This window comes from Molossus molossus, unplaced genomic scaffold (assembly GCF_014108415.1).
Source record: "Molossus molossus isolate mMolMol1 unplaced genomic scaffold, mMolMol1.p scaffold_m16_p_3, whole genome shotgun sequence".
NCBI classification, from domain to species: domain Eukaryota; kingdom Metazoa; phylum Chordata; class Mammalia; order Chiroptera; family Molossidae; genus Molossus; species Molossus molossus.
In genome coordinates, this window is record NW_023425366.1 from 44,083,820 (window position 1) to 44,100,263 (window position 16,444).

The following is a 16,444-nucleotide window of genomic DNA, read 5'->3' on the forward strand; positions in this document are numbered from 1 at the left end:
TGAAATCTGTGATCTTGTGGTAGCAGAACACACAGTTCTCTTCTACAAAACATGCCCAAACATTCTTGTTATTAGGTCTCCTGACCTTACGCCAGATTGTTTTGAGCAAAGTTGATCAGTCCCTCCACACCAACACGTCGCTGGACGCCGCAAGTGAATACGCCAGACACTGCACAGAAATTTTAGGTGTTGCAGCTACTCCAGGTATGTAAATACGATTCGACTCAGTCCATCTTTCCTGTGTAGCACAGGATGCACGCCTCACACTGCTGGGGAAGGTGGAGTGTGCCAGGCAGATTACCTCATGTGATTTGTTTCAGATTTCTGTAATGAGGCTGTGACTCTCGATTAAGCATACTCTGTCCCATTATGAGTTGTCCTGTCCAAATGTGCTTGGAGGAAAGGTGGCTCCAGCTTTTGCAGCATTTTAGTGTAATCAGGCGTGAGCAACTGGCCTCCACCCCAGAGCACAGAAAGCCATTCACGTTTGGCAGCTCCACCTGGCTCCTCCCTCCCCCTGTGCCTCAGGACTTCCCGATGCTTTCACTAAGAAACTAGCAGAAGGGGTAGTTTTAGAGAGGAGCACAACTTCCACGTCCTTTCTGACACTGGCATCAGTTTGACTTAGCATCTGTAACCTGATACTTAGGAGATGCACGTGGGTGGATGGATAGCTGCACACATGGGTGTAAACATTTATATCTGTGTATCTGAAGCCCATATGTGATTGTACTTATATGTAGTTGGTAAGGAGACTGCTTTTCACCAATAAGTTGTCGTTTAAGTGCATCCTTCTTCTTTGTAGAGATAATAAAGGTCGGAATAACCAGTGGAGTCCCTCTAGGCTCCTCACTTCCTTTGTGATCTGCTTATAGTAGATCCAACAGCAACTTTGGGCCTCAGGCCACTTTGAAAAATTCCTTTTTATTTTTATTTTATTTTATTTTTTCAAATATACTTTTATTAATTTGAGAGAGAGAGAAAGGGAGAGGGAGAGAGAGAGAGAAGCATCGATGAGAGATCAACATCAACATCTATCAGATCAAACTCGCAACCCAGGCATATGCCCTGACCAGGAATTGAACTGGGACTTCTCAGTCCATGGGATGATGCTCAATCCACTGAGCCACACTGGCTGGGAAACAAAATCCTTTTTATTTAAATTTTTTTTTTCTTTTCTTGATTTTAGAGAGAGAAGAAGGGAGAGAGAGATAGAAACATCGATGAGAGAGAACATCAGTTGGCTGCCTCCTGCATGCCCCCCACTGAGGATGTAGCCCACAACCTGGCCATGTGCCCTGACTGGGAATTGAACTTGCAACCTCTTAGTGCATGGGTCAACGCTCAACCAGTGAGCCAGGCAACAAAATCTTTTTTTTTTTTTTAATCCTCACCAGAGGACATTTTTCCATTTTTTGTTCAGATAGAGTGGGAGAGAGAGCGAGGAAGAGAGAGAGAGAGAGAAACATCGACGTGAAAGGGAAACATCAAGTGGCCGCCACCCGCATGACCAACCAGGGCTGGGGACAAGCTGCAACCGAGGCACGCGCCCTTAGTGGGAACCGAACCCAGGTCTCTCTAGACTGCAGGCCAATGCTCTAACCGCTGAGCAAAACCAGCCAGGGCCAAAATCCTTTTTATTTATTTATTTATTTTTAGATAGAGTGGGAGGGAGAGAGAGGAAGAGAGAGAAACATCGACGTGAAAGGGACACATCGAGTGGCTGCCTCCCGCATGACCCAACCAGGGCCGGGGACAAACTACAACCGAAGTACATGTCCTTAGCGGGAACTGAACCTGGGTCTCTCTGGCCAACACTCTAACCGCGGATCCAAACCGGCCAGGGCCAACAAAATCCTTTTTAAAGAAGACCTAGAGATAGAATGAATTGGTAAAACCTTTTTAGCTTTTCAAGTAAAGAGTTTGTGTTTTATAATTATCAACCTAAAATAAGTGTCATTCACATTTTGCATATAAAGATGTGTGACAAAGAATAGGCTTAAGCCGTGGCCATTTTGCTCGGTGGTTAGAGCATCAGCCATGGACCAAAGGGTCACAGGTTCGATTCCTGGTCAAGGGCACCTACCTGGGTTGCAGGCTTGATCCTTGGCCCTAGCAAGTGGGAGGCAACCAATTAATGTGTCTCTCTCACATCCATGGTTTCTCTCTCTCTCTCTCTCTCTCTCTTTCTCTCTCTCTCTCTCTCTCTTCTCCTTCCCACTCCCCCTTTCACTTTCTCTAAAAATCAATGGGAAAAAATATCCTTGGGTAAGGATTAACAAAGCAAAAGAATAGGCTTAATATTAGAGGATATGTAAAACACATATACACTGAGCTAAAACACATATACACTGAGCTATCTATGGGTGTGGACAAAGCCTCTGAAACTATTGTGAGACATTCCAGAGCTTAGGGCCGAAACCAGCTCTGAGGTTGAGCCATCACAGGTGAGAAGTTTGTAAACATCTTGACCAAGGGCACAAAGAAACCCAGGGTGTACTGGAGGTGAAATCCTATCTCTCCTCCCACAGCAGGACTCCCTGTAGGGAAACCTTAGCTAGCTGATAACCTGGTAATTAACGTTTGCCATCACATTGATTGAAATGTATCTTTCCTTAAAGGCACAAACATGCCAGCTACTTTTGGACATTTGGCAGGGGGATATGATGGCCAATATTATGGATATCTTTGGAGTGAAGTGTTTTCCATGGACATGTTTTACAGCTGTTTTAAAAAGGAAGGAATAATGAATCCAGAGGTATTGCATTTTTTTTCTCTTTTTGTTAATGCTGTAGTTGCTTTCTCCCCTTTAACTCCTAGTGTAAAATATTTATTACACCTAGGTTTTAGAGTAAGAGATTTGGTAACAGCTTTTAACTTTAAAGTCTTGATCTTCATCATACATTAAATTGCAGCATACAAGTGATTAACTCTAATTCTGTAAGTTTAAAAAAAGCCTACTGCATTTTCTTGCTTATTAACATTCCAATATATTGCATAATTAAAATTCAAAGCTCTGTTTATGCATTTGCACATTTATAGCTGCTAGTTTTGACATGTGCCATGCAGTGTTTCAGCTTTACAGGTGACTGGGAAAGAAAGCCGAACTCATTCCTGGTATAAATGGTCTGTTTATGTTTTGATATTCCCTACACACTTTCCTTGTACATTTTCTGTGAGAGACACCCTTTTTCTGTGCCTGGCATACCACCCCCCCCCCACATAGTTTGTAACCTGAATGCCTTTCAGTAATTTAAGCTGCTTCGTTAACCTGAGCCATTCCTTTCCGTGTACAGCAAATTCACTGCCAGGTGGCTGCCAGCCAAACCTTCCTGAGTTACAGTCCCCCAGTCTCCACTCTTGTAGGAGACTCAGCTGTCAGATTTTTTTTTAGGACTGATGCATTTTCCAGTGTGTTTTTCATTCTGTTTTATCCAGAAATTAGAAGAACAAATTATCAAAATCAGACTCTCTTTATTTATTTCAGCCAACTGATTTGTTCCTCATACTTCATGTTTCTGGGCTGCGTAGTGCCTTACATGTACACGCAGAAATACATTGAAGCAGTTTAGACTACTGCCCCTTCCACCCCACCACCACAGATGATGATCATAATAATAGAACCCACCTCCAGGGTACCTACATTCTATACTTTAACCAGTCACTCTGTCTTCCATCCCACTGTACCCCAGCTAGTAGGTCCCTTTAAGCCTCCTTCCATTCCCTGGCCAACTCATTTACAATGGCAATGGTCAACCACCGACTGCTGCTCTCATAAATATCCTGACTTCTGCATGACCTTCAGCCAGTGCCCAGTCCTGGATTCCTCCACCATGTCATTTAGAGATGGTGCCCTTGGGATTAGAGTGTTCTGGGGAAGATCGTATGACTCCATTAACATGCCCAGCTACAAAGTCATGCTATCCAAACTGAACTGGAAACCCAGTGTTGCTCTGCAGCCTTGCTCCACTTCTGCTGCTGAGTTCCCCCCGAGTCCCCGCCCCCTTGCTCTTCTCTGGTGATCACTCCTCTCCGCTAAGAAAATAAAGATCATTGAGAGCGAGCACCTCACCTGTCTTTTCCTTTCTATAGATCAGTGCTTCTTTCCTTCTGTCTCAGAGGGGATTCCTCTAATATGAAGCCTTCCTAGTTTGCCATCTTGGAAAAAACTGGGATTATTGCTGTTCTGACAACCTCAGTGCCACTAGGCCAGTGTTCTTTCTTTCATAGTCTGATTCTTAGTGTAAGAAACAGTCTTTGCAAACCTCTATTTCCTGGCTTTTGCCTCCACCACTGAGCTGGAAAGTTATCCTCTCTCAAAGTTACCGCTGATGAGCCAGTCACCAACTTTTAAAGGCCCTTGTTTACCTTTTTTTGTTGGGAACTTCTTGCTTCTTGTTATTCCTCTTCCTGTTCACAGCCTTGAGGTCAGCAGTCAAATTCCATTCTCACTTCCCAGAGCTCCCTGAGTGTCAGCCGAATTTCTGTATTCCTGTGGATCTCTCCACCTTCACAAATAGTTCAGCCGCTTTCTTCCACCTAAAACGCATGCCTTCCTTGTCTGTGCCTATCAGAACCTTACCATCCTTAAGGGCCCTGCCCAAGTGGCCTCTCACTTATGAAATCTTCCAGATCATCCAAACCAAAAGTGGTCTTTCCATCCTCTGGACAGAAGCGTGGACTTGGGCTTCAATACGTGTTTTCTTATGTCCGGAATGTTTAATGTAACTATTGTACAAAGGGAAAAACATTGGACTATAAATTATTTTATACCATAGGAAGCAAATTTTTATTTTAAAATGTATGTTTAGAGGGAAAGTATTTGAAAATGTTGTCAATTGTTATCTTTGGGTGATAAATTTATGAGTGATCTGATATTAAATATTTTTCTGTACTTTTATGGAGCTTTTTCTTATTTTCACATAGAATATGGATTATTGTAGAAACCAGAGAGCAATATTTAAAGAAATATAAAGGCAATATTGTGACCTCTTGCTGGTCTCATTAGTTGGCAGGTTTCCTGGCATAAGTGCTACTGTACCTCTTTCGGTTAAGTCTCCTCACTCATCTCTCTGCTTTTTCTCTCGGGAGCACATCCCCAGTCCCCCCACCGTTACCTGTTCTCTTCCAGCTGTCAGGGCAACAGCCAAACTACAAAGTACTGATCCCAGTGGAGCCAAGGAACTTGCAAGTCCAGCAGACGCAATCCTGCCATTCTGTTTCTGAACTTCCCCCTATTCTCAAGCTTCACAGCTTGGCAGGGAGCCAGACTACTCTTCATTTAAACAAAGGGGCTGGGTTGAACTTGGCGAAAGCAAGATTCCCAGCCACTTGGACTTGTTTCTTTGTGATGTTATTTTTTTATTTTTAATCCTCACTGAGAATTTTTTTTTTCTATTTATCTTCAGATACAGTGGGAGGGAGGTGTGTGGGGGGGGAGAGAGAGAGAGAGAGAGAAAAACATCGATGTGAAAGAGACACATCAACAAACTGCCTCCCCCACGACCCTGACCAGGGCCAAATTGCAACCGAGGTACGTGCCCTTGACCGGTATCGAACCGCGACTCTTTGGTCGGAGGTTCAACGCTCTAACTGCTGAGCCAAACCGGCCCTTGTGATACTAAAAACAGTTTTCAACCTGGGCTGGTTTGGCTCAGCAGTTAGAGCATTGGCCCTGGGTCAAGGATCAATCCCCGGGAGGCAACCAGTCGATGTGTCTCTCTCACATGAGGTTTCTCTCTCTCTCTCCTTCCTTCCTTTCCTCCCACTGTATCCGAAAATCAATGGGAAAATATCCTCGAGTGAGGATTAAAAATAGTTTTCAATTATACTAAAATTTTGGATTTAACAGTGCCATCTATTACTCTATGGGGCTGAAAGATCATAGATTGTTGGCTTTAATCTCTTTTTTCTTTCTTGTCAAATACTCTGGAATATCAAGTCATTTATTGCCCCCCAATGTCACAACAATAGCACATGTGACTCCAGTGTCCAATAAGAATCCCGGTGCACCCCATCCTCACACTCTTTTATGATAGATACTGGGACCGTTTTTTAAATAGACATTTTATTTTCTCCTACAGTGTACTGTTTGTTTGGGTTTGTTTGTTTGTTTGTTTGTTTCTACAAATGTTTGCTCTAAAATAACACCTGATTTACAGAATTCAAATATCCATTAATAAAAATTAATATTTTGGAATGACAATCCTATTCTACAGAAGACTTAGGTCATTATTACAACTGTGTTGTGATGAAGAGTGAGAATTGTTATGGTATAAAGAGAAAGAGTTTCTATGTCGTGATGAAGCGACAGAATTGTCACGGCTTCAGATCAGTCAGAATAACCACCGCGTGTCACACAGACATGTTCTCAAGGCTCTCACCCCACCTGGTATATATTTGATCCTCTTGAGGAGATAGTAGGTTGGCCTTTCAAGGAGTCAGTACCTCCTGTTCTTGGTCCCCAAGCTTTATAGAGGCTGGGGCTGAAAGATCATAAATTGTTGACCTTATTGGTCACGGTCATTGGCAGCAACAGAAGATGATCTCCAGGCCTTCTCTCTGTCGCCTCTTGCCACCCTGCAAAGCCCCGAGTTGGCTGTGAGAACCGTTGTAGTCTTTAGCAAGCAGGACTGTAGAAAGTGTACTACTCACTGGGAAGACAGTAATAGGGAGGATCAAATACAAACCTGAGTGTTCTGAATGCCAGATGGTAGCAAAAGAATATTTGACAGTGCAATTGCCTCCTTTCTATTTTGCAGGATTCTGTCAAAGTGTTAGAACTGGCCACTTACCTAAAAGTTTGCTACCTCCGTTTTTTGGGGGTTTTTTGTTTGTTTGTTTTTTATCCTCACCCGAGGACACCCTTTGATATTTTGTTCAGATAGAGTGGGAGGGAGAGAGAAAGAGAGAAACATCGACGTGAAAGGGACACATCGAGAAGTTGCCACCTGCACAACCCAACCAGGGCCGGGGACAAACTGCAACCGAGGTACGTGCCCTTAGTGGGAACCGAACCCGGGTCTCTGGGGATCACAGGCCAACGCTCCAACCACTGAGCCAAACCGGCCAGGGCACTACCTCAGTTTTTTTCTATCGTTTTCTACATTCTTCATAGTAAACAGAGATGGCACCTTAACTGTTTAACTAGTTTGTTAAATGTTATATAAAGTGTTTGTTTCTAGTGGAAAGGAGAAGTCTCATTATCAGACACATCTTTTACTTCTCCAACTGGTCTCCTAAGTAACTGTGGAAGGAACGGCTGGAGATGAGCGCTTCTCCAGTCGCCCTAAGAGCACTTTAAGGGCGTCTTTAAGGTCACCACATGGAGTTCCAGAATCCAGCAGCTAATCATAGTGTTGAAAAAACGGGGGCTTTTTACTAGGGTCATTTCTTTTTATAAGGCAACTTCATCGTGGGAACATTTTCTAAGAGGTAATAGACATTGTGGCTTCAAAGGCAATTATATTGTTAAGCTAGAATTATCTTCCTCCTCTTTTGCATTTAGAGAAATTGCTAAGCTTTGTGTGTGTGTGTGTTTTCCATCAATGAAGAAGAAATAACAACCAAATATCTCTGCTGAAAGGAATACCAAGAAAATCAAGATAAAGCGTGGCCATTCGCTTTCATGCATAATGCCATGAAGAAGCAGCTGAATCTCACGTACTATACAGACCAGACGCAGAAATGTGAAGAATCTTGGTTAAACATGAAAAAGAACTTCCTGGCAGAGAATGGGTCCTATAAAGCTAAATATTCCAGTGCTTTCCAAACAGAGTCCTAAGCCCAGTTCCTGCTGTAATAGCTTGCTAAGGGAGAGTATGAGATTTCCTCTCCTGACAGGCCTTACAAATGGATTAACTTCTGTTTCAACTCTCCTCATCTACCACCCAAAAGCTGATTTTTCTTACACTCCAAACTTTTCTAACTGAGTCAAATTTTGCCTGATTTAAAGGACAAAGGAAGGAAATAGGATTGATTTCCCAGTGTGCTTCTTGAATATTTACAAGGTCAGACCTTCTAAGTCTTGAATCCCAACCAGCTAGAAGCAGTTTTTCCTCCATTGTGTTCGTCCAGCCCTTCTTTGTTTCCCTGAGAGTCCTAATAATCTGCCTTGTTAATTGTCTATTTCTTTATCTTACCTCCTGGATTGTAAGGCCCTTGTAATAGGAACTGTTTTATTCATCTTTGTTTTTATCCTCTGCTTCAAACCTGTTACATTTAATTAGTACTGTTACGAATGGGAACCTCTTTGGACTTCACCGGTAGTTCTGATCCCATCTGCTTCCATTCCTCCATCTCCCTCACACATACTGCTACGCAGGGTACCTTTTCCTCCTAATCTCCCTCCCCTTACATAAAGATTTATCCTTCCAGCCTCACAATTTGAAACTTTGCTTAAGGTTTTCAGAAGGGCACTCTAGTCAAGTGAAGATTCCTACCCCTGTTCTTGTTTTTATGTCCCTGACTACCAGTCTTTCACTCACTCTCCTTCTTTGTTGTTGTCAAAGGTATTTTTTCTCTACCTACAGTCTCCCCACCCTATTAGCAAACAAAGGGTGTACTGTTGGGAAGGAGCTTGCCAACACGCTGTAGAAGGAAAGATTTCAAAGTCCACTTTGAAAGCAGGTGCTGAGCCCGATTCGTGCCTGATCACCATTCCTGTCCTTCGGTGGACACTGCCCTGATGCCTGTTCCTCAGAGTAGGCAGGAGCCAAGCCTGGCTCCACTCCCCAGAGTCCGTCATAATGAGAAGGAGAAAGAGAGGGAGGGAGGTTTGAAGGCAGTGGGAGCTTGTATGTGTTGCTTCAGAGATGCCAGAGGTAGCAGGAGGCCCGATCTGTTTCCCATTTATGTAATATTCTCATTCCTGATAGAGAGTGGACATCCTTCATTCAGGTCATTATGACTGCTCTTAAAGCATCACCTCAAACAAAGGGTATGTGTTCTTAGATAAAACGTACCTACTTAATATTCCTACTGAATTATATATTCTAGTTCATAATGATAATGGAGATAAAGTCTGTTGTGCCTTTTTTTTTTCTTTTCATCTTTAGTAAGACACAGAACTAATGTGAAGGAAATGCCAACCACTACTGCCTTTGTTTCCCTGAGCTTTACATGAGAAACTGAACTTAGGGGCAGTGTGAGCGGGAGGCAAAGGGAAGGAGGAGTGACAGGTGGCACTGAGGTTTACTGAATACTGTACGCCCAACATTATAGTATGGACCAGGCAGCGTCCTAAACCCATCTCTGATTCCGCATAAACTGTGCGAGGTAGGCATGTTCCCACTGTGCAGGTAAGGAAACCAAGGCCCAAGGTCACACAGCTGCGGGTAAAGCCAAGCGTCAAACCTGGCCTGACACCAAAACTCCTGATCTGACTTTAAAAAACATCCTTGGCGCCCTGGCTGGTGTGGCTCAGGAGGTTGGAGCATCATCCTATTCACCAGGAGGTGGTGGGTTCTGTTCCCGGTCAGGACACATACCCAGGTTTTGGGTTCCATCTCCCATCAGGGCATGTGGGAGGGGCAACCAATTGATGTTTCTCTTATCTCTCCATTTCTTTCTCCCTCTCTCCCTCCCTTCCTCTAAAAAATAAATTTTTTTAAATGTTTAAAAAAGAAAAGAAAGAAAGAAAACATCTTTGGATCTGGCCGTGTAGCTCAGTTGGTTAAAGCATCTTGCCAAAAAATACACTTCCAGAATGGAAAACCACAGAGGTGACTGATGGTGACTTTCTTTCTTAGGTGCTCTTACTATATGCAGATTCTCCTGTAGGATTTCTTAGCATGAAAAACGTTAGTGCCCCGGCCGGTTTGGCTCAGCAGTCGGAGCATCAGCCTGTGGACCAGAGACCTGGGTTTGGTTCCTGCTAGGGGCACGTACCAGAAAAGAAAAGAAAAATGTTAGTGATTGTCTTAGGGCTTCTCTTCCTGTTTCCCCCACAGGTGAGGCTTCTTTACTATGTAAACAAAGTAGAACAGCTCTGGAGAAGACTCCTCCCACCTGTGGCATGTGTCCCAGACCGTGTGCTCTCACCCAGAAGGCCCAGTACCTTCCTAAAATGCAAAAATTCACTTAGCTTTCTTTTTTTGAGAAAAGCAAGATCCTATTACCAAGACGACTCTTAAACTCTTCTCCAAACTTCATTGCAAAGGAAATGAAACTATTAAAAGACCATTGCTCTGTAATTCAGGAAATTGAATCAACTTGTTTAGAGCTCTGAGCAGGGAGGACCAGCGCTGTACTTACTGAGTCACAGTGTGAGACTAAACAGCGCCGTGCTCCGCAATGGCTTCACCGGTCGGAGGAGGCCCGAGCCGGCTCCTCGCCCGGCTCACTGGACGCTTGCTGTTTTGTTTTGTTGGTTTTTGTTGTTTTGTTACCACCTAAACTAGGGTTCTCTGTACAAGATGAGAATATTTTGTAAGATATCAACATTTGGGGTGATTTATTTTTTACTTCATTTAGATTTTCACAAATGTTTCTATAATATTTGTGAAACGAAATATGTCTTTTTAATAAATAAAAGATTCTTAGATAGTGAGCATTAAGAGTTTCTGCAGAGAGAGGCCTGATTTTCCACTTTACCTTGGAATGCCAAATTGCCATGTGGAGGTGAAAGTGTAAAATAATAATATTTTCTGCTGATAAGTATTAAAATTATTGACATTGGAGGATAGGTACATGAGGGTTCATTATACTGTTTTGTTTTTTTTTTTTTTTTGCTCTGAGTATATATTTTTAAATTTCCCATAATAAGAGGATTAAATATTTTTATTAGTCTGCAGATAAATTTAACTCATATTTTCTAACTTCTCCCTATACTGCTAACCCAGAGACTAAGTCTGTCTTTGCCTCTCTCCCCCTCCCTAATTTAACACTGGTCAGATTTAGGTACCTTGGGCAATGAATGAATGGAGGGTAGGGAGGGAAGCTGTGGGTAGGCTCGGGAGCTCTGATCTGCTGCTGCTTAAAATAATAAATTCTATGACAGTCACTCCCATTTTAGGATCTAGATTGAGGTGCGGCTAGTGCAGCTGCAGCATTAAATTGAGATGCGCTGTGAATGTAAAAAACACTAGATTTTAAGGACTTAAGACAAAAAATCTTAACAATTTTTTATATTGATACATGTAGAAATGATACTGTAGATATACTGGCTTAAATAAAGTATTTTATTAAAATTAGCCTCACCTATATTCTTTTTGCTTTTTAAAATGTGATTATTAGACAATTTAAAGTTATATATGTGGCTCACATTGTATTTGTATTGGACAGTGTTGCCCTAGAGCTTATAAGAAGGTAACTTTGTTTGACTAGTTATATATTCCTGTGTAGGGCCCAGACTGCAAAATTAGATGTTAGCCTGTAGATGATTAATAAGTTGATGGTTTCTTTTTTTTTTTATCTTCACCTAAGGATATCATTTTGCATTTTTTTATCTTCAGATAGAGTGGGAGGGTGGGGAGGGGGAAGAGAGAGAGAGAAACATTGATGTGAGAGAGACACATCGACTGGCTGCCACCCACATGACCCCAACCAGGACCAGGGACAAACCACAACCAAGGTACGTGCCCTTAGCGGGAACCGAACCCAGGACTCTCTGGTCCATGGGCCAACGCTCTAACTGCTGAGCCAAACTGGCCAGGGCTAAGTTTATGGTTTCTTTATAACCAAAAGATAACCCCAAAAGTTTTAATTTTATGACCCACTAAGACATTAAATAGTTTTGTATCTACATTTTATTTTCATTTATCCACATTTTATTTTCCTTAACAGTCTGGCTAGACTTATCTCTCATGGTTGTACCAAGAAGAATCATTGTGTTTTGTTGCTGTTTTTTTTCTTTATTGATTTTGAGAGAGGGAGGAAAGGAGAGGGAGAGGGAGAAACATTGATGAGAGAGAACATCGATTGGCCGCCACCTGCATGTCCCTCACTGGGCATCAGGCTCACAACCTGAGCATGTGCCCTGACCGGGAATTGAAACAATGACCTTTTGGTATATGGGTCAATGCTCAACCACTGAGCCACACCGGCCAGGCCCAGAATCATTGTAATAAGTAAAAAGTTAAATTACTTTTGTCTCTGGAAATTGTCTGGCTATTATTATAATAATTATTATTATTACTTGTCTAGCTATTCTTGTACTCAAAAAGACTCTTGGTCCTATTGATCAGATTATTTAATGGATATAAATATAAAACCATTATTCTGTGAACTGTGGTTTTATGTGTTTATTTAGAATTATGCTTCATTGAACTGTCTTGCCTTGCTTCCCTAAAAGGACAGTGAAAATATTGAATAATGTGAATATTGAGTTCCAGTTCTTTTCTTTCACTTGATCTGCTCATCTATGTAAATAAAGGCAGAGGAATTGTGATATATTTTGAGTTTTTGAAATTGTTTTATTTTTTATTTGAGAGAGAAACATCAATTTGTTGTTCTACTTATTTATGCATTGTTTGGTTGATTCTTATACGTACTCTGACTAGGGCTCGAACCCACAACCTTGGCATTTCAGGACGACATGCTAACCAACTGAGCTACAATGTCAGGGCCAGAACTGTGATGCATTTTAAAATTACAGATCTGGCCCCCAAAGAAAACTTTACAAAGGTCCTCAGTCCCAGTGCTGGGCCTACAGAAATGTCTGATCTACCCCATGGGACATGTGCTACTCCTGCCCCCCCTTGTCCACAAGGAATAGGGGTGTTTATGAGCCCCTTATAAAAACAGAGCAGGAGCCAGCTGGCAGGAGCTGTGTCACCATTTCCAGGTACACAGAACCCCTGCTTATGGCCTTCGTGAACACTTGTTTTACTAATCCTTTAAAAATTGCATTTGAGAGGTGGTAACAAATAGGAACCTGTTACATATTTCATCTGGCAATCTTAAAAAATGTGTTACTTAATGATTTTTGGAGAGAGAGAGAGAGAATTGAGGATTTGTTGTTTCAGTTATTTATGCATTCATTGGTCGCTTACTTGTATGTGCCCTGACCGGAGAGCAGGTATGTGCCCACACACAACCTTGGTGCGTCAGGACAGTGCTTTAACCAACTGAGCCACCTGGCCAGGGCCCGTCTGGCTGTTTTTTGTTTATCTGTCTGTTCATATTGTCAATTCACTGCTGAGACTCAAAGGAGACAAGACAGTAATAAAGGGAAGTGTAGAAGACCAGAGGTCTGAGCTCCAGATCTCTTAGCTACCAAAATAAATAAATACCACGGAGCTGCTGCCCCAGACGGAGTAGAGCTAAAAGTCCCCTCCCCCCCTTTTTTTCACTCCTACCCCTTTCTCTTTTGTATCTAGAAGTTTGGAAAATTGTTATGACCATGAATTGTTAGGCATGATGTTTTATTTTATTAGGTTGGAATGAAATACAGAAATCTAATCCTGAAACCTGGGGGATCTCTGGACGGCATGGACATGCTCCAGAATTTCCTGAAACGTGAGCCAAACCAAAAAGCGTTCCTAATGAGCAGAGGCCTGCACGCTCCGTAAGCCGGGCTCTTTGGGAGCAGTCCATGTCTGGAGGGCAAGTCGGCAGCGCCTGTGTTACCGGCCTGGAAACTGAAGGGAGTTTTGCAAATGAAAATGTAGATTTCTATCGACCGCTTTTTGTTTTTTGATTTGGAAAATTATAAAGATGTAAATGGAATTATAAATACGGTGACCTAAGGAAAGACCCATTCGAAAATAATTGTACTATAAAATTTCATAAAAATAGATTTGATTTCTTTTTTATAAACGTTTCATACAAATGTAATTTGATTTTTTACTCTTGTACTCTGAATAATATAATGTAAGGGGGCTCAGAATTTTTAAACTGAATCATGTACATTATATCATTTGCTCCTACTTATCTTACAGTTTTTTACTTGGGATTTCTGGACGTAAGCGAATCACCACATTCCCCTGGTGAACATTTGCTTGGAGCCCTGCCTCAGCTTTGACTCCTCGTATCACAACAAACTGAGACCTCTCTGCCTCCAGAGCTCAGGGCCAGGGGAGCAGCCTCCGGCATGCATTTATTTATCTCTGTGTTTCAGACCTCGCGGTTCTCACTCTCTGCCCCACTTAAATGATGTTCCTCCATTTGGGTTTGTCTTTTCCGTCCAAAGTCCAGCCAGAGAAGACCAGACAGTTATGGATTCTAACTAGCCTCCTGTCTGTCGGGAGTTTCTGTGGGTTGTGTTAGAGGATTCGAAGTCTCGTAGCAGAGGTTCGTGCTCACGTCAGCATGTCAGCCTTTGGCGTAGCTCCCGAGGAGGGCACTGCAGCAAGGAAATGCTTCTGTCCTCACGTTTCTAACAAGGGGGTGGGCTCTGCCTCCTTCACTGCCCACCTCCCCCAGGTGGCTGGCGCACCTGTCCCCGATGGCCACTGAGCACTGAAGCTGGCGTGGCGCGAAGGAGTTCGGGGCTCCCGGGGAAGAGGGGCGCTGGGCGGAGGAGTTTCAGCACAGCTGCTCCCAAGTGTCAGGTGTGTGTCACACTCGCCAGGGGATGGGCCCTTCAGTAGTTGGTTTTGTCTGGTGATTTCTATTTTCAGTGACCCTTGGGATCACTCAACAAAATAGGGGCCTAAATTCCAATTCTGTAGCAGACCAGTAAACTCACAGTATTTATTTTTCCTCTAGGAGTCTACTCAATAAGCAAACCACAACAGGACAATAAAACTTTTTAAATGAAAAAACCAAACTTTGAATGTACTCTGCCTAAGTCTTCCATTCCTCCCACTGTGCTGCTGAGATATGACTTCACCAGCCAGTGACAGAATTAGAGACTTTCTGTTGTCTAGTCCAAATGGACCTTGTGCTAAATAAAAATTATTATGCTGCATAATAAAATTATAGACAGCAGGAAAAGTTGAGAGCTTTAGAGGCACAGAAGAAAATTCCAAGATTATTACTGCCAAGTAAATACCGTACACATCCACATGAAATCCTACCCTCCCTGTGGGGACAACTGCCTGGCCCTTTTCACTCCCACAGTCAGTCAGTGTCACCGCCTCTGGTCTCCAAAGCTGGTTTTTATGGTCTTAGCAACCTGTGGTACTTTTCTTGTTTCCCCCAGATCTGTGCTGTTTTCCAGTTTCAGACAAAAACTCTCTTCAGCGTTTTCTATTGCCCAGTGTGTTTCCTCAACAATAACTTTATCATAACTTTTAAATCTTGCTTCACATGGAAAAACTAATACTTGGTGTGAAGAAGTCTGCACCCAATAAAGTTGCATTATTGTCCACGAGATTGAGCTCACACTTCTTTCATACATTAATGTTAAAACGAAGTGCTTAAGAGAAATAAAGTGCTACGGTGTTCTTTTCATTTAAGGTCACTTCTAATATTTAAAATCTACCCAAGAACAGCAACAAAATCAAATTCTCACCAAAAAAAATATATATTCTCTAGCATAATTCAGAACTAAGGACTTATTTTTTAAAAGCCTTTTAGAATGTGACCATCACCTGCTTGTCCTTTTTTTCCAGATCAGAGCATAGAGTGTCCACAGGGCACTCTGAATGGTGGGTAACTATAAAAATTGTCATTTGTCATGACACAGCCTACACTTCAGTTATAGACTGAGCCACACATAAAAAAGTCTCTCTTAGTTATTGATCCAGGAGATTTAAGCCTGCTTCAGGTTTTGGGGACATCATTATGTTGCAAAGGGCCAGTTCTTAAACATTTTTTTTAAATCCTCAACCAAGGATGTTTTTTGTTTGTTTGTTTTTAAAATATTTTTAAATTGACTTTTACAGAGGAAAGGAGAGAAATATCAATGTGAGAGTGAAACATCAATGTGCGCCTCCTACATGCCCCCCCTATGAGGATCATGCCCACAACCCAGGCATGTACCCTGATCAGGAATCAAACTGACAACCTTTCAGTTCACGGGATGACACCCAACCGACTGAGCCACGCCAGCCAGGGCCTGAGGATATATTTTTATCGATTTTTTTGAGAGAGAGAGGAGTGGGTATATATAGAGAGAAACATGAACATGAGAGAGAAATGTACATCATTTGCCTCCCATATGTGCCTCGACCAAGGATCGAACCCACAACCTAGGTATGTGCCCTGACCTGGAATTAAACCTGCAACCTCTTTTGGTGTACGGAACAACGTTCCACTGAACTGCGCCACCCGGCCAGGGCCAGCTCTTAAACATTTTGTATTAACCTATAGTAAGCCTGATTTCTAAAGGTTTAATTTTAAGATGGTACAATGAGGAGATAGAAAAGTCTTGATGTTAAGCCACCTAATACAGAATTTTTTCTATAATACAAACATTGCTTATTACCTAAATAACTAAGACTTGACAAACTGCATTGTGGCCTTGGCCGGTTTGGCTCAGCAGTTACAGCGTCGACCTGCAGTCCAGCGCGACCCGGGTTCAGTTCCCGCTAGGGGCGCGTACCTCGGTTGCAGTCTG

General features: G+C 42.5%; 1 protein-coding gene across 2 annotated transcripts in view; it reads left to right on the top strand.

The window, feature by feature from the left end:
* The window catches only part of NLN (neurolysin), a 92,992-nt gene extending 77,811 nt beyond the window's left edge, over nt 1-15,181 (top strand). For both annotated transcript variants that reach the window (XM_036278568.1, XM_036278569.1), the window contains exons 11-13: nt 76-204; nt 2,622-2,758; nt 13,377-15,181. In XM_036278568.1, coding sequence (XP_036134461.1) covers nt 76-204; nt 2,622-2,758; nt 13,377-13,511 — 401 coding nt within the window. In that variant the 3' untranslated portion in view covers nt 13,512-15,181. The remainder of the gene's footprint in view (nt 1-75; nt 205-2,621; nt 2,759-13,376) is intronic.
* Nucleotides 15,182-16,444: the final 1,263 nt, after the last annotated feature.